At 38.5% G+C, this 24,610-nt stretch overlaps 6 protein-coding genes across 6 annotated transcripts; 3 read left to right on the top strand and 3 right to left on the bottom strand.

The window, feature by feature from the left end:
* Positions 1-1,607: 1,607 nt before the first annotated feature.
* GCK72_024297 (uncharacterized protein) lies at positions 1,608-4,449 on the top strand (the record flags this gene model as incomplete). The annotated part of the gene is made up of 9 exons (XM_053735817.1): positions 1,608-1,659; positions 1,797-1,862; positions 2,016-2,296; positions 2,986-3,273; positions 3,318-3,422; positions 3,602-3,912; positions 3,962-4,080; positions 4,136-4,296; positions 4,348-4,449. The coding sequence occupies 9 exons, from the start codon at positions 1,608-1,610 to the stop codon at positions 4,447-4,449; spliced, it is 1,485 nt and encodes a 494-aa protein (XP_053579383.1).
* A 2,309-nt stretch (positions 4,450-6,758) lies between these two features.
* GCK72_024296 (uncharacterized protein) lies at positions 6,759-7,461 on the top strand (the record flags this gene model as incomplete). The annotated part of the gene is made up of 4 exons (XM_003118021.1): positions 6,759-6,935; positions 6,994-7,062; positions 7,143-7,292; positions 7,345-7,461. 4 exons carry the CDS (start codon positions 6,759-6,761, stop codon positions 7,459-7,461), a joined length of 513 nt encoding a protein of 170 aa, XP_003118069.1.
* A 2,961-nt stretch (positions 7,462-10,422) lies between these two features.
* On the top strand, positions 10,423-12,015 carry GCK72_024295 (uncharacterized protein; the record flags this gene model as incomplete). Its single annotated transcript, XM_053735816.1, has 7 exons — positions 10,423-10,569; positions 10,615-10,748; positions 10,798-11,084; positions 11,130-11,329; positions 11,379-11,588; positions 11,636-11,832; positions 11,886-12,015. The coding sequence occupies 7 exons, from the start codon at positions 10,423-10,425 to the stop codon at positions 12,013-12,015; spliced, it is 1,305 nt and encodes a 434-aa protein (XP_053579382.1).
* Positions 12,016-12,905: 890 nt separating this feature from the next.
* Positions 12,906-17,183, bottom strand: GCK72_024294 (uncharacterized protein; the record flags this gene model as incomplete). The annotated part of the gene is made up of 13 exons (XM_053735815.1): positions 12,906-13,118; positions 13,167-13,460; positions 13,518-13,758; positions 13,807-13,887; positions 13,936-14,237; positions 14,291-14,515; positions 14,561-14,848; positions 14,897-15,178; positions 15,227-15,583; positions 15,626-15,788; positions 16,445-16,517; positions 16,562-16,673; positions 17,091-17,183. 13 exons carry the CDS (start codon positions 17,181-17,183, stop codon positions 12,906-12,908), a joined length of 2,724 nt encoding a protein of 907 aa, XP_053579381.1.
* A 1,778-nt stretch (positions 17,184-18,961) lies between these two features.
* Positions 18,962-21,558, bottom strand: GCK72_024293 (uncharacterized protein; the record flags this gene model as incomplete). The annotated part of the gene is made up of 11 exons (XM_053735814.1): positions 18,962-19,060; positions 19,264-19,365; positions 19,543-19,667; positions 19,718-19,804; positions 20,167-20,318; positions 20,361-20,523; positions 20,568-20,688; positions 20,740-20,888; positions 20,943-21,017; positions 21,073-21,245; positions 21,464-21,558. The coding sequence occupies 11 exons, from the start codon at positions 21,556-21,558 to the stop codon at positions 18,962-18,964; spliced, it is 1,341 nt and encodes a 446-aa protein (XP_053579380.1).
* Positions 21,559-22,384: 826 nt separating this feature from the next.
* On the bottom strand, positions 22,385-24,260 carry GCK72_024292 (uncharacterized protein; the record flags this gene model as incomplete). The annotated part of the gene is made up of 6 exons (XM_003117796.2): positions 22,385-22,570; positions 22,624-22,694; positions 23,395-23,532; positions 23,633-23,701; positions 23,796-23,940; positions 24,144-24,260. The coding sequence occupies 6 exons, from the start codon at positions 24,258-24,260 to the stop codon at positions 22,385-22,387; spliced, it is 726 nt and encodes a 241-aa protein (XP_003117844.1).
* Between the last annotated feature and the right edge of the window lie 350 nt (positions 24,261-24,610).

The raw sequence follows: 24,610 nt of genomic DNA, 5'->3' as shown, positions 1-24,610 counted from the left end.
CTCATTTCCTTTTTTTATTTGGATCATCTGAAAAATCATAATCATTTTCTAAAATGTTCTCACATCAGAGTTCAGTTTCCTAGGAAATCGAAAATTGTGAACTTTTCGCCTGACATAACAGTTGTTTTTTGTCTACGCGTAACTAAATTTCGCGAACACATGTCTTTTTTATATAATTATTTTTTTCAGAACAAAATTTTCAAAACTATAACTTTTTCGTAGGATAAACTTCAAAGTTTTTCCAAATGTTGGCTTCTAACTAAATCTTGCATCAAACTAGAATTGATAATCTTTGCAAAACATGCGTCATATTTTCTTTGGACCCATTTGCATTCATTTATATCTTGCACCCATCCTCAGCAGGATATTAGAAAGCGCGTTTGCCCTTTCCGTCACCACCCAAAAATACTGCATTGTCCTCTCTTTTCTTCCCGGACGAAAAGCTTCAATTGCTTTGACACGTCGCCATGGCAGTGACTCCGAAACAGGTGCTTTCATATTCGTTTTCGACTAACTTGGTGCAACTTGAATTGCCCATTGGAAGTGATCTTCTGACTCATATATCGGAAATGACCTTAATCCGTACGTTTTACGCCAGCTTAGTAAACGCCCTTCCGATTCCCAATAGATCAACCTTCAATCGAATAATTTATGAAAATTCAAAATTTACTGAACCCTTTAGGGAATATATTTTGTTAAATGAATCAAAACAAAACTTCTATTGACTTGAATAACCTGGGCGCAGTAACATCCGAAAGAAAAAGTAATTCCAAAAACTACAACTTCAGAATCTAATTTCCTCACCAGCCCATCATTATTTTCTTTTATTGCCAAAAAATGTCTAAAGAAGTGAATTAATTTGAACAACCTATTTCTACCCCAACCCATGTGATCTCAATTAGATATTTACGATTGTGACCTGCAAAGAACTGTAAACTGTGAAAAACTGTGACACACTTGAAAAGAAAAATAATGATGTCAAATTTTGAAAAAAAAATACGCATTTCTTTTCATTGCCAATTGATTTTATCGTATGATTAGTAATTTTAAAATCAGTGATAAGAAAAGTTATACGCATAAAGATGGTCGTCTCGTCCATTCTTCGAACATTGTGAGCTTTTGTGGCTGACGTCGTTTCCTTTTCTATATTGACCTGATTTTTGACTCACAAGTCATACTACTAGAATTTTGTGACTTAAATACAATTGTTCAGGATGTTTTGCGGACAATTTTTGTAGTTATTGCTCTGTTTTGTATTGCTTATATATTTTATAGATGCATCATGAGTTAGCTTGATTTGGTAACTAGCATCCAGGAACAAATCGCTTCCAGATTTTCAAAATCTTGATCTATGTTCTTATTTTGACATTAGTGGTACACTTTGATTCCATGTCAAATTTTTCCAATGCAATTTGTGTATAATAAATTAAATATGCCGTCAAATATCCATGTCAACCTTTTTTGCAACTCTAAAACTTTAATCGTTTTTAGAAACAACTGGAAAGAGCAACATGTCGTGCTTGGTGTGTGAAACCGATGCACACGGACAACATTTTGGGATACGATGTTGTAGGGCATGTGCTGCATTTTTTCGGAGGACCCTTACAATGAATCTTAGGTACAAATGCAGGTTCGATCGGAAATGTGAAGTATCGTTTAGTAAGTGTTAATTTCAATTTCTGTTTGAGTTTGGCATCGGTCTATTTCGCAATCGTCTAGGTTTGAGATGACCGATCAAATATTTGAAATATGACACCGGAAATGATGACGATTCAAATTATTATTTTCATTTTCAGACAAAAGATATTCCTGCAGATGTTGTCGATATGAAAAATGTGTGCGAGTGGGGATGCGAAAAGACAGTAAGTGTTCACTTAAGTTCTTTGACCCTAATACTCTTGACAACATTTGTAACCTAAAAATAGCATGAGTAGGTACTCGAGTAATAACTCGGGTTCACCAAACCACCACAGCATGCTTCCTATCCCCCAAATCCAATTCCCACACAATTGCAGATCTCACATCCCCTGTTTCAGTGGTGCAAAATAAATCAGAAGCGGAAAAGGATTCATCTGGCAATGAGACTGATAGCATTGAACACTCTTCTCCGCACTCCTCCCTCGAGTCATTTACATATCGGCCGCCGAGTTTTGACAAACAGATTCAAAATCCGGACCCTCCGCCGCTACTTATGGGCAACGGCACCTTTGTACAAGAAGTTTCTTCGGAAGCCTACCAACCAAATGGAGATTTGCATCAACCCAACTTTTCATTTCACAGAACTGTTATTGAAGAGGTTTGTGGTTTCTTTGAGTTCTGGTTTGATATTTGCGCTCGAGATCATAATGATGTCTGTCAATAGTTCAAAGCATTGACCAAAGTTGAGATGAGTCATTTAATCCAATTGATGCATCGTTTCGAAAAAGGGAGCACTAATCTGTTGCGGATTGTCTGCGCCATCTTACATAGATCATCTCTATATCTTGGGCGGTTTTATAAAATCTTATGTAATGCACATAGAAGCACCAGTCTCAGCCCCCATCATTTATTCATCTGCCATTTCATTTCTTATTCGGCTCTTGCTCGCATAAAGTCCAATCTTACGGAAACAGGAGGCGCCTCACTAGCGTCATAATTTTACGCTTCGATTGAACTCTGATTACCATAGCAACTTCTAGACGCGCAGTGCTCGGGTAACTCAACGAAACGCCCAGAAGCATCTGCTGTCCTAATCTTTACGAATTCTGAATTCATTCTACAACGCAATGTTTCTGGTATACAACAAACGAAACTTGCGAATATACTTTGCTATTACAGAGCGCCAGCCTCTGACTTCTGTTGTGAGTTGAGGGGGGAAAGGGAGAAGGTTTATGAGTTCAACTCTCTTATCAAATTGGTCACATACCATACTTTGAAAACTTCAAGACACACTTTAGATTTCATTGAAATCAAATATTTTTTCTAATTTTATTTTCTTGTTTTCAGGTGGGTAGAGCAGTTATGCCAGCTCCTCAGCAACACATGCAACAGCACCAGCAACACATCCCCCAACAGCAATTTGATTACCAGTACTCTGATCTATTGAGTAGCGACGAACAAAATACCACATCGATGCCATCGTCATCACACTACAATAACATGCCTCAAGAATACAATAATGAAGCCGGAAATCAGAATCAGATGTTTGCCATGGCAGCACAACAAGCTACACAAGATCTTCATGTTAATGTTCAAAATGTTTTGACGCCAACCATCGACAACATGTTCGGCCAGGTATTGTTTCACTTAGTTTTTCTAATTTAATCAGTTTTTTTCAGCCGCCAGAAACATTTTGCCAGTTGCCGGATATTCCGCTCACATTGTGCCAACAAGCATTGCTTGCTTATCGAGAACACAACAAGCAATGGCCGGACCAAGACAAGGTTTGTTGGTGGTTGGTATCTTAGCCTTTTTCAGCTCCTTCTAAAATCGATAAGCAGGTGGAAGGTATCATTAGGAGCGGTGTGCGCTGTTGTGTCGTTGAACATTTGATCTATTAAACAATAAATGGCCTACGAATATTTCAAAAAACATGAAATTTCTTGATAAATCCTTCTTTCAGATGATTGAAAACGTGCCTCTTGATATGGAAAACTTCATGCGAAACCACTACATCGAAATCGAGCACATCGCACGATTTTGCATGTCTATAAGAGTCTTCGCGCAACTGCCAAAGGATCAAAAGTGGATTATCTTCAAGCACTTCTGGACGAGATTCTATGAATTAGATCGGTGCTTCGCAACATGCCAACGCCTTGGATATAATCTCAGTGATGAGAGAGGACTTACATTGAATGGCCAGATTATCAACTTTGGAATATCCGTGGTTAAGCTTGAAAATATTAGTGATATGGATGCAACGCAAGTGAAGAAGTGAGTCTAATCCTTGTTCAAGAGATCAAACAAATTGCGAAATTTTCAGTTTCCTCAAAGGAAGTATGGACAAATTCCGATTGATTTTCATCAACCCATTCAAAAAGTTGCAACCAACTGAATACGAACTAATGTATATGATGATGAGTATTATGTGGAGTGTGTCAAGTAAGAAATACTTAATACTCTCGGGGATTCACGGGAAAAACCATTTACTTTCTAGATCTACCAGGAATCACTGATGCGACACGAGACATGTCTGAGAAGGTGGAATTAAGGCTTGCTGAAGATCTTCATACATATTATGCGGAGCAGTACGATAACAATAATCCAAACTACGCTGGTAGAATAACAAGGCTAAGCAGTATCGCTTCAGCTGTTGATGTGAGTTTTTCGAAACGATTCTTGAATTATTTGGATAATATATGTTTACAGGAGATCACTGAACGGAAGAGGGAGGATAGTCAGGTGTCCAAGACATTCAACATCTTCAAGAATGATTTCTTCTTCAGCGATCTTACTGACTTTCCTGTCTGATTTTTCAGTCACGGTCCCATCGGTTCCCTCTTTGATTAGCTAGTCTTATGTACTTTTATGTCTGTTTAAATCTCACGAGAATTAATAGTTGAAAGCCAAACCTTCTTCCACCAGTCATTCATTTTATGTGTATTAATGTGCCTTCGTCAGAATCCATTTTCAATTTTTCAAAAAAAACTCCAGTCCGCCGTCACCTCTGACCAACAACCTTTGTAGTATAGAATACAAAAATGTACATGATTTCAATTATACCCTCCCAAGGTCTTTATAAATACTCTCCCTATCTTGAACTTTTCCCACTGATCAACACTGTCTTTTGTCCTCTCTGACCCACCTCACAAAACGTATCTGTATCCCCTTCACCGCAACTTATCATATGTATTCTCCATATACCAAATGTATTTTACTTATTTTAGTTTCATGAAGTTTTTTTTTTATATTTTCGTTTCTCTTTCACTTTTCTCACGCCACCTGTGGAAAACAGCGCAATTAGACGCTGTTTGTTTGTAAATTCCTGCCATTATTGTATCACATGGTCGGAAAAGCTCAGTGAACATATTCCTGGCAGCCAAATCAGTCTGAATTTTTCATTTTGATCTAACTTCTCGAAAATGTTTAATTTTAATTTTCAACCTGTGAACTATAGAGAAATCTCTCAAATTCTTCTCGAAACTTAACGTATTTGTTCTGGCATTTTGAAACATCTGTCTTGTGAATTGATAGATTACTGGCTGATAAAAAATCATTGTCTCATAATCTAAAGCGAATTAAGTAACACTGATTTCCGCGTATCAATAAAGAACCTCAGACAGTGATATGAACAAAGTTCGCAATTTGCGAAATCGTTGGAGTGATGAGAATTTTAATTTCAGCATGAAAGATTATCAGACCATAGCATATCTAAAAATAGAACATCTAGAAATTCCGTTTCTTGAAGTTATACTTTTTATTAATACATTATTTAGGCCATTTAAAAAAACAAATTCTGAACATCTGAGTAATGAACCTTCAGTGTCAAGATAATGTTCTCAATTATTTGCATTGATAATTTGAACTTATGCCAAAAATAATAAAATTTCATAAATTGGTCATATGATGATTGTGAGAAAAGGTGTCTGGCCCCGCCTTCTTTTTTAAAATTTCAGTTTTGTGACTCAATAATCTGAAACTTTGTCCTATCCCACTAGTGGTCTTGTTCTTCTTCTTCCGTTTTCATATTGTTCATACCGTTTGCAATAAAAAATAATAATAAAAGCTTCATCATTCCTCTATTAAAAATGTCTACTGTAGAATTCTTCTTTTCCTCCCCCTCCCTCAGCCACTAAATCGTAATATGCAAAAAGCCCTGTTGCATTTATTTGACTATCTTTTTATATTGTTCCTTTTTTTCATGTTAGTATTCTCCATCACTGGTAACAAATAAAAAGAAGCTCCGGTAGGCGGCATACTTCTGTACTTTTGAAACAATGGTAACTGATGCGGTGACTAGACCAATAACAATAAGACACTGTGAGTTGTAAAGGCAATGGGTCATCTCATTATCTGGTGCGCCAGCATTCCATAATGAATAAACCGGCGCAAGAAGCTGAAGAGCCCGTTAGAAGATGAGTAGAGAAATGGAGGCGTGACATGTTTTATATAGTTAGCAATTATTACGCAAGTGTTGTTTGGAAGATTGTAAATGAGATGAGCAACGAGGCGAAGAATGGGGTCCCTGGCAGTCGCCCAGGCCGCACATTTCGTCGCCCAATCAAAGCTACCCACCGACTCCACCCATCTGCTGTCAGTTTGATTTTAAAAGCGATCCGATAGGATCCTAGGAGTTTATCTCATCAATCTCCGCTTTCGTTTTTTGCACCTTATAATTCAAACGTTGTGTCAACTTTGAATTCCATTTTGATAACTAATTTTCATATCTACAATATGACATTAAAGAATGGAAAAGATTGATTCTGCCTCAAAACTGTCGCAAAGTGTTTCTAGATCTCATTAAGTATCTTCTTGTCCATTTCGATAACTTTTTAAAAACTTATACTTTCAACATCACATGTTTTTAACCTAAACGTTCACCAGCTGAATAAATGAAAAGTGACCTCGACTGGTTCATTTCAAAAAGAGTTATTTTTACTCTTAATTCTGAAAACTTATAACAAACATTCCTTCCGCTATTCTTCTCCCTCTTCATTTCTTTTTGTCGGTTAGCCCGTCAGAAGGCTTTCTCCAAAATTAGAGTTCAAGGTCTCACCCGTCGTTCGTCACTCGTTTTTGCTAATGCAGCACTTTCATTCATCTTTCCTATCTTGACAGAAATGAGTGGCTTTCGTGTCGAAGATTTGCTTTCCGAACGGGAAAAGGAATCCAACTCGGATGAAACGACGCATCCAAAGTCTCCGACCGACGACAAATCGAGTCGGAAACTGAAGATGCGACGAGCCAGAACTGCATTCACTTATGAGCAACTGGTGGCATTGGAAAACAAGTTTAAGGTAAGATTCTAGTTGGGAAAAAAATAGGAATTCTAGAAAATTACAATGTTGTTTTTAGGCATCTCGATACTTGAGTGTATGTGAACGTCTCAGTCTTGCAATTCAGCTTCAACTGTCGGAAACTCAGGTGAGTAAGTTTATTCTAGAAAGAACAATATTTGATTTTCTGTATTTGATAGGCTTGATAAGGCATTGTCTCTTTTCTAGGTAAAAATCTGGTTCCAAAACCGCCGTACCAAATGGAAGAAGCACAACCCGGGACAAGATGCGAACACACCTCAAACGCCTCCGTCTTCCGATGAAACACCAATTCAACCAATTCTTCCTACAACTTCGGTTCCTAACTTCAGTTCATTGGTATGTATAGAGTTTTGATCCACAGTTATTATAGAGTAACTTTTGTTTTCAGCTCCTCCAGCCAATTATGACACCAGCAAACTCTGGAATGATGAACGGAGGATCAATCCCACTTACTCTCTTCAATTTGAATCAAATTCTTATGCCACAAAATGTCGGTTACAACTGATAACTCTATTTCAATAATATCTAGTACGGGTTCAGAGTTATGACTCTACCCTTATATTCCATTCATAACGAGCTTGAAACAAGCCGCACTTGACTTCTAATAGTTTTCAAAACATTCATTCTAGTGAGTAGACTCCGGTTTCTCTGTAATTGAATCCACATATCTTTTTCATTTGCTCTCTTTTTATCCCCTCCCTTTAACTCAAAATATATTGTCGCATGATCGATTTGAAATGTCTCCAAATACAATAAATTCACTCTTTGGATCATGAAATGAGTATGATTGGAAACAGAATTGACCCTGAAACCCGATGCTCCATGATGCGACCGCATGCTCGGTAATTAAATCATGTGCATTTCAACACTCGACTCGTCATCATCATTTTGTTTCAAGCTGTGAAAGAAGGAGGGACAGCTGAACGAATCACTTATATAAAATGAAAAGGCGGTAAAGCTTAGAAGTACTTCTCAAGAGTAATCGAGACATATTCACTTCAATTAGTGGTATTATTAGTTATTGTGCATAATATGTGCCAGATTTCAATTGAAAAGGCGGGTTGATGAGATGTAAAAGGAAATACACTTATCCCAACAATAGAACTTACTACGCAATTCATCTTGTTTCTCGAAAAATACTAATACTAAACGGATAATGAAATGATGATGTAATTTTCTTGTGTAGAAGTCATTAGTGAATTTCTGAAATCATGAAAATGTTGATTAATAGTTGTCTGGGGTGAAAACGTTTTTAAGTAAATTAATATCGGTTGAATTTCAAAAGCGCTCTTGACACCTTTGGAAATCTGAATTTTGTGTTTTAAAGGACGCTTTTATACATAATAGAACAGTTTCCTATAAATCAAACGTTCCAGTTTTTCACAATTTGATTTTTTTTAGTGATAGGTTACAACTAAATAAAAAGCAATTTTCAAACTTCTCGCCCAATTCAATATGATCATTCGGTCGTTCTGAATCTCGGCTCACATCAAAGTGAAGAATGGGTCACATTATTCAGATAGATATGATATCTCATAAAAATTCAAATATCTACCGCCGGATGTTTTTTTCGTCGCTTCAACATTTGAATAAACGACTTTGGGAAGGTTGGGGTTTTTTATTTTAACAACTCTAGCAACAGCTGCTCCAAATCCGTTTTATTTTTAAATTGGTTAAGTTTTATTTGAAGAAAAAACAATATCGAGTCGAAAATTAGAAGAAAGAGGAATTTGAAAACGGATTGATTTTCAATTAATGAAGAAGATCCAAATGAAATCAGTACGTTGGTGTGATCCATCAAGCATCAAAGACCCTGTCATTCCATCTTGTCATGTTTTCTTGTGGTATTGGCAAATTACATCGAACCGATTTCGAGAGGCGGCTGTTGTGGTACAATCAAATACTTGCCAATTGCCTCATTTAAAACATGTTGGCGACTCAATATCCAATGATTTGTAGGTCCAAACAGACAACTCAGTGTCATCGGGAGACCTCATAAGCGAACCGCAAAAAATGTGTTCGTTCCGGTGAAAAGAGGAGGTGGTGATGTGAAGAAAGCGTATGGTGTTTTTGAATGTTTTCCGGATGACAAGCACATCGCAATGAGCAGTTATGTCGAATCGGCACCCGACCACAAAGTAAATGATGGGTGACAAATGAGCCTTCAACCAATTACATAGAGAAGACATCACATTTGTCATTGCATCTCTATCTGTTATCAACTCGCCTTTGCTTCGTGTGAACAAGTGGATCCGATAGATTTTAATGAATTACACACGGAAACAAAACGATTGAGGGATTTCATTTGGATCTTATTTTGACGATCTAATGTTGTTGGTACATTTGTTAGATACATAACTTTCTGCAAAAAGCAGGGAAACATTAGATATAGTGCCATCAATAGTGAAAGCGTAGGAGGCGTCGTTTTCAAACGTTCAGTGGGATGGAAAGGCTCAAATGAAATCATCTAACAAGGGAAGTTTTTGGAGACGCGGCTTTCAAACGACTTATTAGTTTGGTCATAGGTACTTTCGACTGCGTAAAGTTCATTTCTAAAGTCAAAACTTGTGAAATGTGTCTCCGAGCCAAGTTATGAGCTCTCAAACTTTTAATATGGTTGATCCTGTTCACATGGAATTCCAAATCGGCCGCATATACGCTACCAAGCAGCATAACCATATGAGATGTTTGAGAGCTTATAACTCGGCTCGCAGACACTTTTAACAGGTTGAGATTTCAGAAATGAACTCTACGTAGTCAAAAATACCTATGTGTTAATTTATAGATCGTTTGAAAGCCGCGCCTCTAAAGACTTCCCTTGTAAGTACATCAGTCTTTTTTATAACTCAATCTTTGAAAAAAACATTTCTATTGTATAAGGTTTTTTATCCGCAAATAACTTTTTTCCACAGAACATCAGTTCTAATCCGGAAACCATTCAACAAAGAATTTCGAATTGAAAACATTTGAAAATCGTCCGAAGCCCTCCATGAAAGAATTAAAATTGTATGGCTCACAGTCTCGAAAAATTCCAAATTAAACACCATCTGTGTAGTCGTTTTTTATGCATGGCATTCTCACTAATCGCATATACTTTTTAAATCTTTATCAACAGGGCTTCAATCTTCGAAATCTGTTCTAATCTGTGCAGCCATGGCTCATTTTTTGTGCACCACGGACAATCCGCCGACTCACATCGCCGACACCCGTCATATGGTGATCGGTGTCCCGACACCAATTTTGGAGGTGCGCTCTATCGAGAATACTGTTTTGACCACCATGTATTCCGCGCAAAATTGTACGCAGTGTGGTCCGAGGACGGCCAGTGTTCATTCGTACTCCAGACTCATTCTACCTTTCATTTTTCTTCAATTTCTTTCTTCCTTTGCCAGTTGTTATGCTAGCAGTCCTTTTTGAGTTTTCTTGCTGTAATGCTACGTATTCCTTTTTTTTCAATTTCAGAAAAATGGCTGTAAGCAGTCATTCAAACACCTACGTTGTTGAGCAGGACAAAGCTCCAGAGGACAAACTTAACATCGTCTACTGGCTCGTTGTTCTTGTCGGATTCGGAGTCCTTCTTCCGTGGAACATGTTCATCACAATATCTCCAGAGGTAAGAAAAATGAAAAAATGTATACATTAAATATACTATTTTCAGTACTACGTCAACTACTGGTTCAAGCAGAACGGCGAGGAGACATGGTATTCCAAGGAGTTCATGGGATCGTTGACCATTGCATCGCAACTTCCAAACGCCACCATCAATGTGTTCAACCTATTTCTTATCCTTGCGTAAGTAAAGTGTCTATAATAATATTTCTTGAGGGATAATTCATTTCAGCGGACCCCTGATCTACCGTGTCTTCGTTCCAGTTTGCTTTAACATCTTCAACCTCTCAGTCATTTTGATTCTTGTAGTTCTTCTCGAACCGACATTGGAATGGATGAAACCGTTCTTTTGGATCACTCTTGGAATCGCCACCTCGATTAACTTCAGTAACGGCTTGTATGAAAACTCAGTCTATGGAGTGTTCGCCGACTTCCCACATACCTACATTGGAGCGTTGCTCATTGGTAATAACATCTGTGGACTTCTCATCACATTCGTTAAGATCGGAGTCACCTATTGTACGTTTCTCGTGGAAATTTCTCGTGTAACATGCTCTCTTTCAGTTTTGAACGATATGCCAAGACTCGTCGCAATCGTCTACTTCAGTATCTCGTTGGGCATCCTTCTCGTCTGTGCCATTGCTCTTTACTTCATCACGAAACAAGACTTCTACCACTACTATCATCAGAAGGGAATGCAAGTCCGCGAGAAAGCTGAAACTGACAAACCTTCACCGTCGATTCTCTGGATGACATTCAGAAATGTTAGAAATTTGAATTCAGATCTTCTTTAAAACATTATGTTCATTTCAGTGCTTTGGACAACTGTTCAACGTGTGGTTCTGCTTTGCTGTCACTCTTACAATTTTTCCGGTCATGATGACCGTAATCACTCGCGGAAAGTACGGCTTCTTGGATAAGATTATCTCTGAAAACGACGAAATCTACACGTTGCTGACCAGTTTCCTTGTCTTCAACTTGTTCGCCACTATCGGATCCATTGTCGCCTCTAAGATTCACTGGGTACAAATAATTGATTTCAGTTCTCAGATTGATTTATCTGTTTTTAGCCTACTCCAAGATACCTCTTCGTGGCAATCGTCGCTCGTGCATTCTTTATCCCGGTCTTCTTCTTCTGCAACTATCGTGTCGAGACCCGTGCCTACCCAGTTCTTTTCGACAGCACCGACATTTTTGTTGTTGCTGGAATTCTCATGTCTTTCTCTCACGGTTACCTGAGCGCATTGGCTATGGGATACACTCCAAAGTAAGTTACAAATTTTCTTTTTTATCTTATTCAAGTAATCTCTATATTTTCAGTGTTGTTCCGTCCCACTACTCCCGATTCGCTGCTCAACTCTCTGTTTGCACTCTTATGGTTGGCCTTCTTACCGGTGGATTGTGGGCTGTGCTCATCGAGAATATGGTGGACAAGCCACAAATCTTCTAACTCATTAATCTAAATAATATTTTTATTTACTGCATTATAACACACTAATAGTTCTCGTTTCATATAGAAAATGGAAAATAAATTATTTTGACCTTTTAAAATGAGATTTTTTGTTTTACTGAGTTTTTACTGAGTTTTACTGAGTTTTACTGAGTTGAGGTGATCCCTCCATAAGAAAAAATATGCGTGTTTATATAAATTGTGACTGGCATTTTTTTTTCATATAATGCTCAATCGAACGTGAAAACTTTTTGTGTAAGCAGTTCAAGTGCAAATTATTAATTCTGCTTCGTTTGAGACGTTGAGTTCCTTCTTGAAGTTTAGACAACGAGGAAATAAACAGAATGAATGAACCGAACAGTTTTCTTTTAAGGTTTTTATAACCGACTATTTTTCTTTAGAGACTATTATTTAGAGCTTTTGAATTGAACATTGTCATTTGGAAAACAACTTCTGAATGGAAAAAAACAACAATATCATACCACATCAGGTTTTTATTGAAAAAGGCACCAAGCTAAAATGCACACATAATAAAGTCATAGTTAAAACCAAAGTCCAAATCAGAGTATTGCTTGTAGAAATGGGAAAAAAAGAATGAATTGAGTAACACCCATTAGAAACAATAAAAATGGCTAAATAGTGAGGTTGGAGTAATGAGAGAAATCATTTACAAAACTATCCTGACTGGGAGTAAAACCAAGATTTACACGTAACATACACGCGCCGTTTTAAGCGCTTCTAATTTCACAGATTTAAAGACTAGTGACCGACTGCTAATAGTTGAAACCCTTATTGCTAATCATAAGTTAAAATTGTACTAGAGAATGTCGCATATCCGTGAGAACCATTAAATACAGAAAGTAAAATATTGAGTATACAAATTTGCAAGCTTATTTAGATTCATCGCTCATTCCGAGTGCTTCCTTGAGACGACCAATGCATACTTGTCCACTCTTTTTGCATTCAGGAGAGATGAGAGTAAAGTTAAGGAAACCATGTGGTACAGATGACAGTAAATCGACTGACATGACTTTTCCCCCGGCGTCGCGAAGTTTTCCAGCAAATGAAATAGTGTCATCGAGAAGTGGATCCATGTGACAGGCCTGAAAGAAAACAACTTTCAATACATGTAAAAGAATTATCCTATATACCATGAAATAGCAAGGCGGAAGCTCTCTGATAGTTTCATTATCCGCGTACAATGGTGAAATCAACGGATCCCTTGGAACTGTGCTAGCTGAGACTAACTCAAGCAGGTGTGATGGTTGCTCCTCTTCTTCGATGACTTCTTCAAGAATATCTCCGTCATCTTTTCTTGAGATAGTCCTGTCCAATTTCTGTTTCTCTTTTGGAGGTCGCTCGAACCAATCTTGTAAGTTATCGAGTGCATAGGCAGCAGTCGACGCCGCTGTATCCGCCAGACTTTGCGATAACGATCGTTTGTGCTGAATGAAGAATGTTGAATTCTTGTTTTTCAAGGTTGAATTTTCGATATCACTTACCACTGGGACATTGAATCCGTTCATAGAATTACTATGTGTGAGAGGCTTCGGTTGTTGGGATGGAGTGGATGGAGCGGTTTGAGAGTTATCACGACTTTCTCTCGAAGTGACACTACTGAGCATTTGCAGCAAACGTGGTCGTTTTGTTGTGTGAACTTCTGGAATGCTTTCAGTAGAAGGTGTTGATGCTTCATCACCGCTTTTAGTGTCCTCATGCTCCTCCTCGATTACCAAGTTCTCACTACAAAATGTTTTAGTTAGATTTCCATTATTTGTTTTTGTTCCTTACGTCGCCTCAAGACCCAACTCAATCGGACTATCGATGAGCTCGATTTCATCCTCACTTATATCTGGCGTGTGACTCATTGCGCTGAAAATAAGGCGGATTGTTTGTATGAAAAAAATTCTCAAAACTTACTCTTTGGTGATAGGATGATGACTGAGGAAGCTGATGAGGTCATCGTCATGCATTGTATGGTTTAGTTGGATATGAAATGGGTCTGCATCCACTTGAACACTAGCGATACTTGTGGTTTCCAGAGCATCATCTTCACATTCACACTCATCCTTCTCCAATACCTCGGTCTTCTCGATTGCTTCAGTTTCTAGCGAAGTCTTCGCATCTGACTCCAATTTGTAATAAGAATTCCCTTTGGTCTTGGCAAACCCGTCGTTGTCATGACTTTTTTGAACCAATGAAACGATGGACTGAGATCCTCCCTGAAGCATACATGTGTTGTAATATTTAATCGAATAAATAGTTGGTTACTCACGGAAAAATCAACTTTAGTCTTCTGAACCTCGTTAACATATTCTTGTAGAGATCGATGAGAAGCGTACATGTCAGTTCCTCCAATGCTATTTCTATTCTTTCGCAACTTGTTATTATTGATTTGGGCTCCGTAGGCTCCAGTGTATGCTGCTACGCAACGAAGAACAACTCCCATGTGAAGAAGGGGATCCATGACACTGAGCATTCTGGATGGCGATGGAAGGTACTGTAATTTTTTCAGTTGACTTGGACTCGGAAACTTTTCAAATACCTGGAACAAAAATGGAGTGTAGCAGAGAACAAGTCCATCCGGTTGTCTTTTGATGTTCAGCTGGATGAGACGAAGATTGACAGACATGATCAAGTTTCCACCGGCAGAGTCACCAACCATCACAATCTTCTCGCCGGTCCAACCAACTGCCGCTGGGTTGTTGATAATCCATGAGTATGCAAAAAGAACTTCCTCTGTTGGTCTTGGAAACGGGTTTTCAGGAGCCAGTGAGTACTCGACAGACACCACCGGACAATTTAACGCCTTGGCCCACTGGCGCAGATATGTCTGAAATTATACTATCCGTATAGACTTAATTTCAAAAGTAATGGTTACCTCATGAGACTTGCTGGATGTCGCCACGTAGCCACCTCCATGACAATGAAGAACCAAGTACCTTGATGGCGGATGGGTAGTCGACAACGCGAATGATGACATATTCTGTCTATGAACTGTGGAGAGGATTCTGTATTGAACAGGTCGTGGTCCTGTATGGGCTGATGGTTCAGGGACCATAACCGTTTCTCCGCTCTTCCCTTCCATTGGAATGGCACCGTCAAGTGGGATCTCTCGAATTTCATTCAGAGCCATATTTGGGCAGAAGAACTTTGGCATGTTCTAAAAATAACGTGTAACTCAGAGACCGTTTTTAAAGCTAATACTCACATTACTGAGCTCTGAAAGGTTCCAGAATCCCTTGCAAAAATCGATATCCGCCTCTCTTGTCACTTTTATGATACGCTCCGCTCTCTGCTCAGGACTCAAAAAGAACCTTCCAGTATTGATAAGTGAACCAATCGCACCATGTCCCTTTTCCCATGACAGACTGTAAGTGGCGAGTACAACTCCAATGATGCGGAAGATTTTGTTGATAGATGGCGAGAATTGGAAACCAATTGGACGACCAAAGAAGACCGATGAATCAAGTCTCTCCATGACTCGTAGGATTTCTTGATAGGTCTCGTAGTTACCGTCGAGTGGTGGGAATAGTGACCCTCTCATGTTCTTTTCGCTCTCGAGACACTGAAAATAGAAGAATGTCTCAAGTAGACTGACGAAACTTACCAATGGAATAGACTTATTCAGGTAGTCGATGACTGTCGCATATGCTTCGAGTTCCTTGCAAAAGTGAGAAATCCGGAAGATAAGGTATCCCCTCTGCTCGTAAACTGCTTTTTGCAATGATACAACGTGAAGCAGGGTGGTGTCACAGATACATATGAGGCTTCTGAAAAACAAGAAAACCGTGAGATTATTCATGATTATCAATCGTGGGAATATGTATCATTATAAATTGTAATGGAGACTTCAAACACCAATGATTGATCTTTATTTTTTCTCTTGAATATCATGTGCTTTCTTTTTTTGTTTCCTCTTTTTTCTTTCGTTTTTTGTTGTCTATTAGGCAAATGAAAATGTATTCTATTGTCGATTTCCTTGACGACGGTAATCCTCTATATTTCCTTTTTTCTTATTTTGGGAGAAGAGAAATTTGAATACACGTCAAACTAGACGCTTTTTGGGCGTTTTGCCCCGTTAAGCGGAAGTATATAACACAAAATGACCAACTGTCGGTGAGCAGATGAAAAATGAACACGGAAATATACATATATCTTCAAAATGTGTACTATGTCATGCATAGCAGAGAACGTTGCAAAAGTTTTTTTTCTCATCTCTGCAACCAGAATAGAACGCGTATTGTTACAAAAAAAATGAGAGGAGACTAAGAAGGCAACATTTCCGGTTTATTCTTTGGTTTTTCATTAGTCCGTGTGTCCACATCAATTTGATTAATTAAGCAGAAAACATGCGCAAAAGAAAGTAAAGAGCAAGTGGGGACTTTTTGGACAGCCGTTTTGTTCCCTTACAAATATGATTACTCACCTGTAGCCATTTCCCGGTGTTTTCTCGTCGTAATCATATTTTGGAGCAACTTCCTGGAGTTTCTTGATGTTACCTGAAAATGCAATTAGGAGGAAAGCTAGAAAAGGATAATTTTACCTTTCAAAGTTTCAATTGCAGTTTGTAGAACGGTCTGAACAACTGGCATCCGCTCGTTGTAACCGCCCGATTGTGCGAGTTTTTCGAAATGCGTTGCATTGTCCGAACACAGCTGTAATCGAAACAAGTTATTGCATTTGCATACATCATAGTTGTCGTACACCATACACGCACGCACTCACATAAAACCATATAAAATCGGATGAAATTTCGATTCACAGTTTTTTTTGTTTGACCACAACACGCTGAACTACGCTAGGCTACACATTTTCTCATCTTCTGCTCTGGTGCTCTCGAACTTAAGCAAACAAGAGATACCATGAATTACTACGAAATACATGTTTGAAAAACTACGGCTACAGTATACAGTTCATTTTCTGGAATGCTACAGTAAAAATTGTTTACGTATTCTCAGAAGCTTTTTGTTCTAGAATGCATTCTAAATAGAAATTCACTTGTTAGATTAAAATTTGCACCTGACAAAGAGCAAAGTTTCCGGTTTTCCGGTATCTCTACTGTCGACGCATACCTGTACAATAAGCTCCAGAATAGCACATCGATCCACGGAGAGTCGTCCTTTCAGCTTCTGACGACGTTTGTGAGAACCTCCAGAATCTGTCATTATTTGAGCGGCCCAAGTGGTTCTAAAGTTACCTTGCAATTTTTTGATGATAACAATACGGTTGATAACGCGTCGGCACACAGTACGAAATTTACGCTTAGGCATAGTTATTCAGAGAATATTTTTCAGAATAAGGTAAGATGAAGCAGAAGGAATGAGGACAGAAGTAGTCCTTGAGGTGAAAATGAAAAGCAAGAGCGCTTGATTTGGGGGCGGGCTCCAAGAGCAGTCCTGCGGCGCGAGAGGGGAAGAGTGAGAGACGCGTTCTGGCAATACTCTCGGATAGAATCGTCGCGCCAGGCAGCCTGCCGTTTTTCTATACTGTTTGTGTTCATTGATTCTAACAGTTTGACGTGAATTTTACATATGCACAACTACAATCACAACTGTAATAGTTACTATCATATGAGTGTAGTAAGCGATCAAAAATCTAATTTTATAAAGATTAGAAGTCATGAAGTTTGCCTCACTTGTCTCAAAAATTATGTTCTGAAAAGTAAATAGAACAAAGGTCAAAACGTCCAGAGTATTTTTTGTACGTGATCAGGTTACGTGATCAGGTTTCGTCACGCATCGCCAAAAATGGCAACAGCAACAAACGACCAGTTTATCCATTTTCATTCAGCACCCGCGCAGTAGCCGTCTATTTATGCATGATTTTCGACAATAAAACCAAACCAAAACTATTCGTCATTCCCAAATCGCGCTTGAAACGGATCTTTAGAGGTGGTCTCAAAAAATGATCTTACCAAGTGTTTTTGTGGGGGTGGACGGGTGTTTGGAAGGGGGTCGAAAAGAAATTCATATGAGAGATTACCACACATTTCTTCTGTGAAAAATGGCTTCAAAAGTGAGACGTCGCGGAAGTTAGCAGCAAAAAAAAAAGAAGGATTGCAAAAGGGAAAATGTTGGATGGAACAGCTGGCAACACTCGTACAAATATACAAATACAAAATGAAAATGCTCAAGTTCCGAATCATTCGATGGTGGCTCGATGGATGGCAAACTGTGCTCGCAGTACAATAGATAGAACATTGATATAACACGAAATTGCACGCGTCATCACACTACTGATACGGTTTTCGTCAAAATTGTGATGGATGGTGGCGACTGAACCGAATATAACCCGAAATCTGGTTTTGAGTGACCATAGTATAAGTTAGTGTGTATGGAGTCTAAGTGATCAGTGTACGAATTTGAACAGTGAATTCCTTATGCGCGTATCATATCAATTCTTATTTCAACTTCTCGTTCACTTATTTTTGTTCTTATCTCTGCAGCGTACATGCATGCCAATTCGTTATTCTGATACTAATCTTGTTCATTTGAATTGAAGAGAATGGGGGGAGAGATACGTTGGATTAGATTATGAAGGGGAAAAGTTCTTTGTAACTTTCTCCAATACAAACTAATATTTATACAGAGCGTTCTCAAATCGAATAAAGTGAGAAGGAACAAAAACTACACAACCGAAAAAAATTTAACAAGCTGAACTCACACCAGTCGTATTAAAACGCATTGGACTGTTGGAAAACCGATGAAACAGGTCACACCCTGCGTGCGTCTATGCGTATACCGGATTTTCGGCCCTCCGCAAACACTGCTACGACATTTTACACTCTTTCGGAGGGGCCCTCTCACTGTCCTCACTCCTCATTTTTTTCCTGAGGGCCGCACAGTCTGAGGTCGATATGTTATTGTGTCAAAGTCTCTTACTCTCGACATTTCTCTTCTTTATTGTGCTAATGATCGTTTCAACTAGACACATAATGAGTAGGTTAGGATCCGACGTTCTCCCGTTTCGCCATGACATGCACAATAAGATAAATGCCGACGGCGACAAAGCTGATGGCGGCCATGAGAAGCCAAACGAAACCCTGCAAATGAATGACTAATGAGAAAGGCTCTCTGAAGAGCTTAACTCGCCTGATACCAGTCTACAGTGGCTATGTAAATGTTTTGAAGAACTAAACTTTGTGCTATTCCTGCAAGTTTTTGTGCAACCGAACTTATTGCATATGCCTTTCCAATCTGAAAACAACTTAGTACCGGATATTATTCTCATTTCCTTTTTTTGTACCTCATCCGGCTCTACTATACATGCCATAAATGTATATGACATTGGGTTGAGCAATCCGTGAAGACTTCCAGGTGCTAAACTTGCAAATATCATCCACGAGGCCTGAAAGGATTACTGATTCGAATAAAATCAGAGGTGTTTCTTCAAGCATCCGGCCACATATCCGATATTCATGTTTTTCTGCCCGTTAATCTTGTCATGAATACGGATTAGTAGAACTAATTCACATATTCTATCAAGATGGTGGAAATTTCGAGATGGAAAAGGGCAAAGACTGACCTGAGCCAATCCAATCATGAGCACACAGCCAGCCATGCTCAAAATGGCGAGAGAGATTATGAAGGTGTCACGGAAATGACAAATGCGTTTGAAAAACAACATTCCAACAGCCATACCCACAATTTCTGAAAATAAAATTCTTCACTTGAGTGTCAGGGGACAGAATGGAACTAACGGACGATGGGTCTCCATGATTTGTAGTCTGCATAAGTGTTAGTATCCCACTTGAATGGAGGTAATCTTACATATGTACCCAAGAGTCCTGAAATATATTTGGTTTTTGCGCTTTTTGATTTTACAAGTTTTTATCGACGTGCAGTTTCTTGACCAATTTTAGTCTACCCATCAGTCAGAACTTCAAACAAACAACATGAAAATTAGCTTCGTTTGAAGACAGAATGTCGCGAAGATGTGAGAGGCCGGAAAGAGATCGAAATAACTTGCCCACGCAGTTTCCGAACAAATCTTCTACGGAGCAGAGCTCTCAGCTGACTACAAATGATTTCACTTGGAGGGTATAAAACTCAGCTAGAATCATTATGATATTCAAAATCACATGACACATTTTTCATAGGAATTTCTTGTTTTTTATATCTCAGACAACAATTGTAGATGAAATTGTACCTTTTTCTTCTCCCCATACAAACTGATCCAGGAAGTTGGCAGCAAAACAAAGATAAAGGAACAGTCGACGGTGTCCAGCTCTGGGGAGCACAAAAATCTTGGCGGCATCGTAGAGGGAAACGAAGGAAATTTTGATTATTTCTATTACAGATCTGGAATGGTTGGATACATAGTTAGTAGCGTTTGCAGCTTACTGTTTCTCCGTCACAATTGGTATTGGGGCAGAGGCAAGACTCTGGTTTTCAGCACTCTCAATTGTAGATATGGTATCGTTTTCTTTCAGCAAACTATCTTTTGGGACTGGTTTCTTCTGTTCTAAAACCAACAGAGATACCAGAAAAGTTAACAAGTATCCTCCTGCAAATGACGTTTTCGAAAATGTGGAGGTATTGAAAACAAACCTTCCGCAATAATCATGACAGTGGGCTTCGAAGTCCATTTTACCAAATCTTTGACAAATCGAGACGCAACAAATGAGCCCAAACTGAATAAAATCGACACAACGACCATTCGATAAGATAACTAAAATATTTGCTCTATTCTGTCTGTCCCAACTGCATAACCAAAAAATACCGTTATTTTGTCTGGGAATTCATCGGCAATGTATGCGTTGATACAACTCATTGTCAGTAGAAAATCTCCTAGAAATCCAGTGATCACTGCTGTAGGATATGTCCAGTTTAATGACCAATCTGTGTTTTCATCCCACATCAGAAGATTCACTGAAATATTTTATCAGTTTTCTCTCTTCTGTTCAGAAATCATAGTGATCTTACTCGCATTCGACACCAACACACTAAGAATTCCAATGAGCATGGGATATTTCCTTCCGCGATGATCACTATATCCTCCTGCAAAAAAAAGTGTGACTTCCACGAAATGGCAATAAGGAATTTTGGATCTCACCATAAATAATTCCAAAGATGCAAGCGATTGGCAGGTTCACGTATTCATAGTAATTGTCCCACATCACCATTTTTTTATTATAATATTTGTCAAGATCTTTTCCATGGATGTCTGGCGGAGCTGGATAATATCGTTTCATTTTTCCTTCTTTCAGAGCGGGGGACACAATTCCGCTGAAATGGAAACGCATAATTGTGAGAATCACATCATTTTGTTACTGATCTTATTAGAACAGTGAATTCAGAAAATTTTAAAACAAATTTGCAGAACATGAATTTTTTTTCTAAGGGCCATTTTCAACAACAGTTATTTTCAATTTTCGGTATTTTGAGAGATAACAGATAAACTTATAGATATCAATTTTGGAAAATAAGAATACTGGTAAACTCACACTGCGGTGTTGCATGCTGCCAATATGAACATCAACGGTTCCACTGTAATTTTCCAACTTTTGATCCGATCTCGTACATCATTCCAAAATCCCATGTTTGTTTGGTTTTTCTGGAAAGAAAATTTATAAGAGAAACAATGAAACGTGCATAAATGGCGGAAAGATAAGTTATCAGTTGGAAGAAAAAATCAATCAAGGTTTTGTTCGTATGAACTCTTCTCTAGATAACTGTTTCTGTTGATTTAAACACCTTTTCATAGAAACTAACACCTTTCGCTACAAAATTCATTTTTCAATGATTATTTTCGAACATTACCGATCAACTTTGGTCACAAACAGACAAAAAATGCTCTCGTAATATTTGCCACACATATTAATTAATCTCTATTGATTTTCTCACCTATACATTGCGGGTAGAAGATCGCAGTTACCTCTGGGCGAGTAATTACTCCGTTCTCATTCGATGTCTGCAGATTGAATGCGTCTGACCTCTTGTTTTCGAAAACTGAATATGTTGAAAACTGGTTTTTTTCTATTAGGTTGTCGTTCAATTTCCTTGTTGCAGAATTTCAACCTTCGCAAGTTTTACCAGAACAGCCTTTATTTTTGAAAAATACATCAAGTAAATTCACATACATTTTTGGTCAAATCTCGAGAGAAATAAAGATAAGACGGATCATGTCCCAAAGCTCAAATAAGTTTTGAAATATTGACAATAATAGTAGAGGAGAGAGAAGGAGAGAGAGGGTGAAGAGAAAAAAAAGGGAAAAACATGGTCAACACAATACAATTGATAGTTTGATACAATCTGTTGTTAACCACTAACCAAAGAGAAAAATAAGGTGATTGTTTGAGTTCAGAGTGTTTAGAAAAAAGAAAACAGAGGAATGTTAGAGGTTTACTGTCAACATCATTATAAAGTTATCGTCCGATATGATATTCTCTGTCTTCAATCTCCAATTCAGCAGTTGCTGCATGCTCTCCCTTTTGTTTGTGTGATCCGAAAGCGAATGCAAGACAGGCGACCAAACTGGTGAAAATTGCCCCCTGAGCGAGACGTGTGGAGTATCCCATCTTCTTTCCAGCTTCATAGTCGAATTCTCCGTTCTAAAAAATAGAATCATTAATCTTGAGATTAAAGACGTGTTTGTGTCACGAACCCGGGCGACAGCAGTGTTCCATTCATTGATGCTGCTTGAGAGGATTTCGATAGCTCCGAAAATGCACATAACTGGAATGATAGCATGGATTCTTGATATTACAATTACGTCTTGGATAACAACAATCGTTTTCATTATTGGTGGAAATTTGAAGTTATTAGTCCCTAGTTTTCAGATTTGCGACAGCTCAGCTTCCTCAAACAACATGTCTCCTTGTTTTTGACATACATGTTTTCTTTTTCCCCGACTAAACCTCATGGGAAATGCGTTTTCTTTTCTTTCTCTGAAATGAAAAGAAAAAACATCTCGTACTTATCCGGAAGTAAGAACCTCTCGTTGACAAGAACTTAGTTTATGCCTCTTTTTAGTACTCTGCGTGCAATTGAGCAGAAGTCACTGCCAACTGTTCATCCTACAATATCCTAGTCCCAGTTTTTTATCTCTTTCGATTTTTACAGCTTTTTTATCATTCTGTCTATCTCGAGTTGGACGCTATGCGAGTATTTTGTCTTCAGTTCTTCCCATGAAAAAGAAACACATGACGCTCATGAAAGTTGACGGACAACTCAATTTTGACAAGAAGTTGATGAACAATATTCATCATTCCTCATCGTTGGACTGCAGTAGTTTCTTTTTTTTGGAAAATTAGAAAAACGAGAGAATGAAGAAGGAAAAACATTTTTTTCTGAAGCGTGAGCCTTATTATTATTGTTTTTGAGAGCGGGCTTTTGTTCTCTTCAAAATTCATTCCATGTGTTTCTTCCGACTCACCAACGAGAAGATATAAGGCAGCTACGGCTCTCTTGTACATGTAACGATGATGATAGAAAGTGTAAATGGCCAGAACGTTGGTGCACAGAAGCAGCACTGCTCCGATACATCCGAGGAAAGCTTGGGATCGGTAGAAGTCTAAACATAAATGCATGTGTTTTAAAAGGTTGCTATAAAATTCAGCATTTGACACATGACACTGCTATTTTTGGTCAATTTGCACTAAAAATAAACTCACGTTTCAAATTGGTATCGGCAAGGCGAAGAATGTTCTCTGGTGGAGCTGGGAAGTGAGGGATCCATTCAACTGGAATAATTATTTGTTATGAACCGTTCCGCATAAAAAGGGTTTCCGGCTATTATTACACATTCCCATATTCTAAATGTCCATTCTGTCTAACCTGTGATCTTTTTGAAATTGTTCAATGTCCGGTATTCTCCCCAGACCCCCAGATCCACATGAACTGGTTGGTATTCGGTGTTAAGGAAATCAATCGTCGCCCACTGCGTTGTCGCCAACGCGGCTACCAATAACACGACACCGATCTGTAATTGAATTGTGTTAGTTAAAACAGACACGCGATCTAATTGTGTTTTCTTCCGACTTCTATGACTTTTTCTATTGAAGAATAAGAATTCTTCATGCGCTCTCACAAATGCTGTTTATCGCATGAAAGAGTAATGATGAAAAATGCAAATTTGTGATTCTAGATGCTTCGCAAAACGCATAATAAATAAAAATGACTTACCCATGCAAGAAGTGTCGCAAACGCCATGATTCTTCGTTGCCAGATGATTGCATGATAGGAGTGCATATTGAGCACTTGACTGCCTCGCAGCTCTACTGTCTTGTCAATGAGCTCCATGCCTTCAGCCTCGTCACCTCAAAACAATCACATCTTTGTTTCTCTTCTCACTCAGTCTCTAGTAGTTTACATCAAAGAGAAGTTAAAGTCTCTCGATTCACTATCTTCTCTGGTCTCGATTCTTAGTGCAGACCCGTCATCGAGAGTAAAAAATCAAAAGAAAAAGAGCAGAGAGTAGCGGATTGAGCTAGATACGCATGAAAAGAAGAAGATATATTCTTGAAGATGATGCACCGTTTAAATGAGAAAAATAAACAGAGAGATGAAGTTTAGATACGAAATCCATGAAGTTCGTGGAGTGGCTGGAGCATTCAATGCATTGTTTCTTGTTTTGAAACACGTGGGTGCTA

This window comes from Caenorhabditis remanei, chromosome X, assembly GCF_010183535.1.
Source record: "Caenorhabditis remanei strain PX506 chromosome X, whole genome shotgun sequence".
Classification (NCBI taxonomy): Eukaryota; Metazoa; Nematoda; class Chromadorea; order Rhabditida; family Rhabditidae; genus Caenorhabditis; species Caenorhabditis remanei.
Note: the sequence above shows the minus strand (reverse complement) of the source record. Positions and strands in the feature narration are given on the sequence as shown.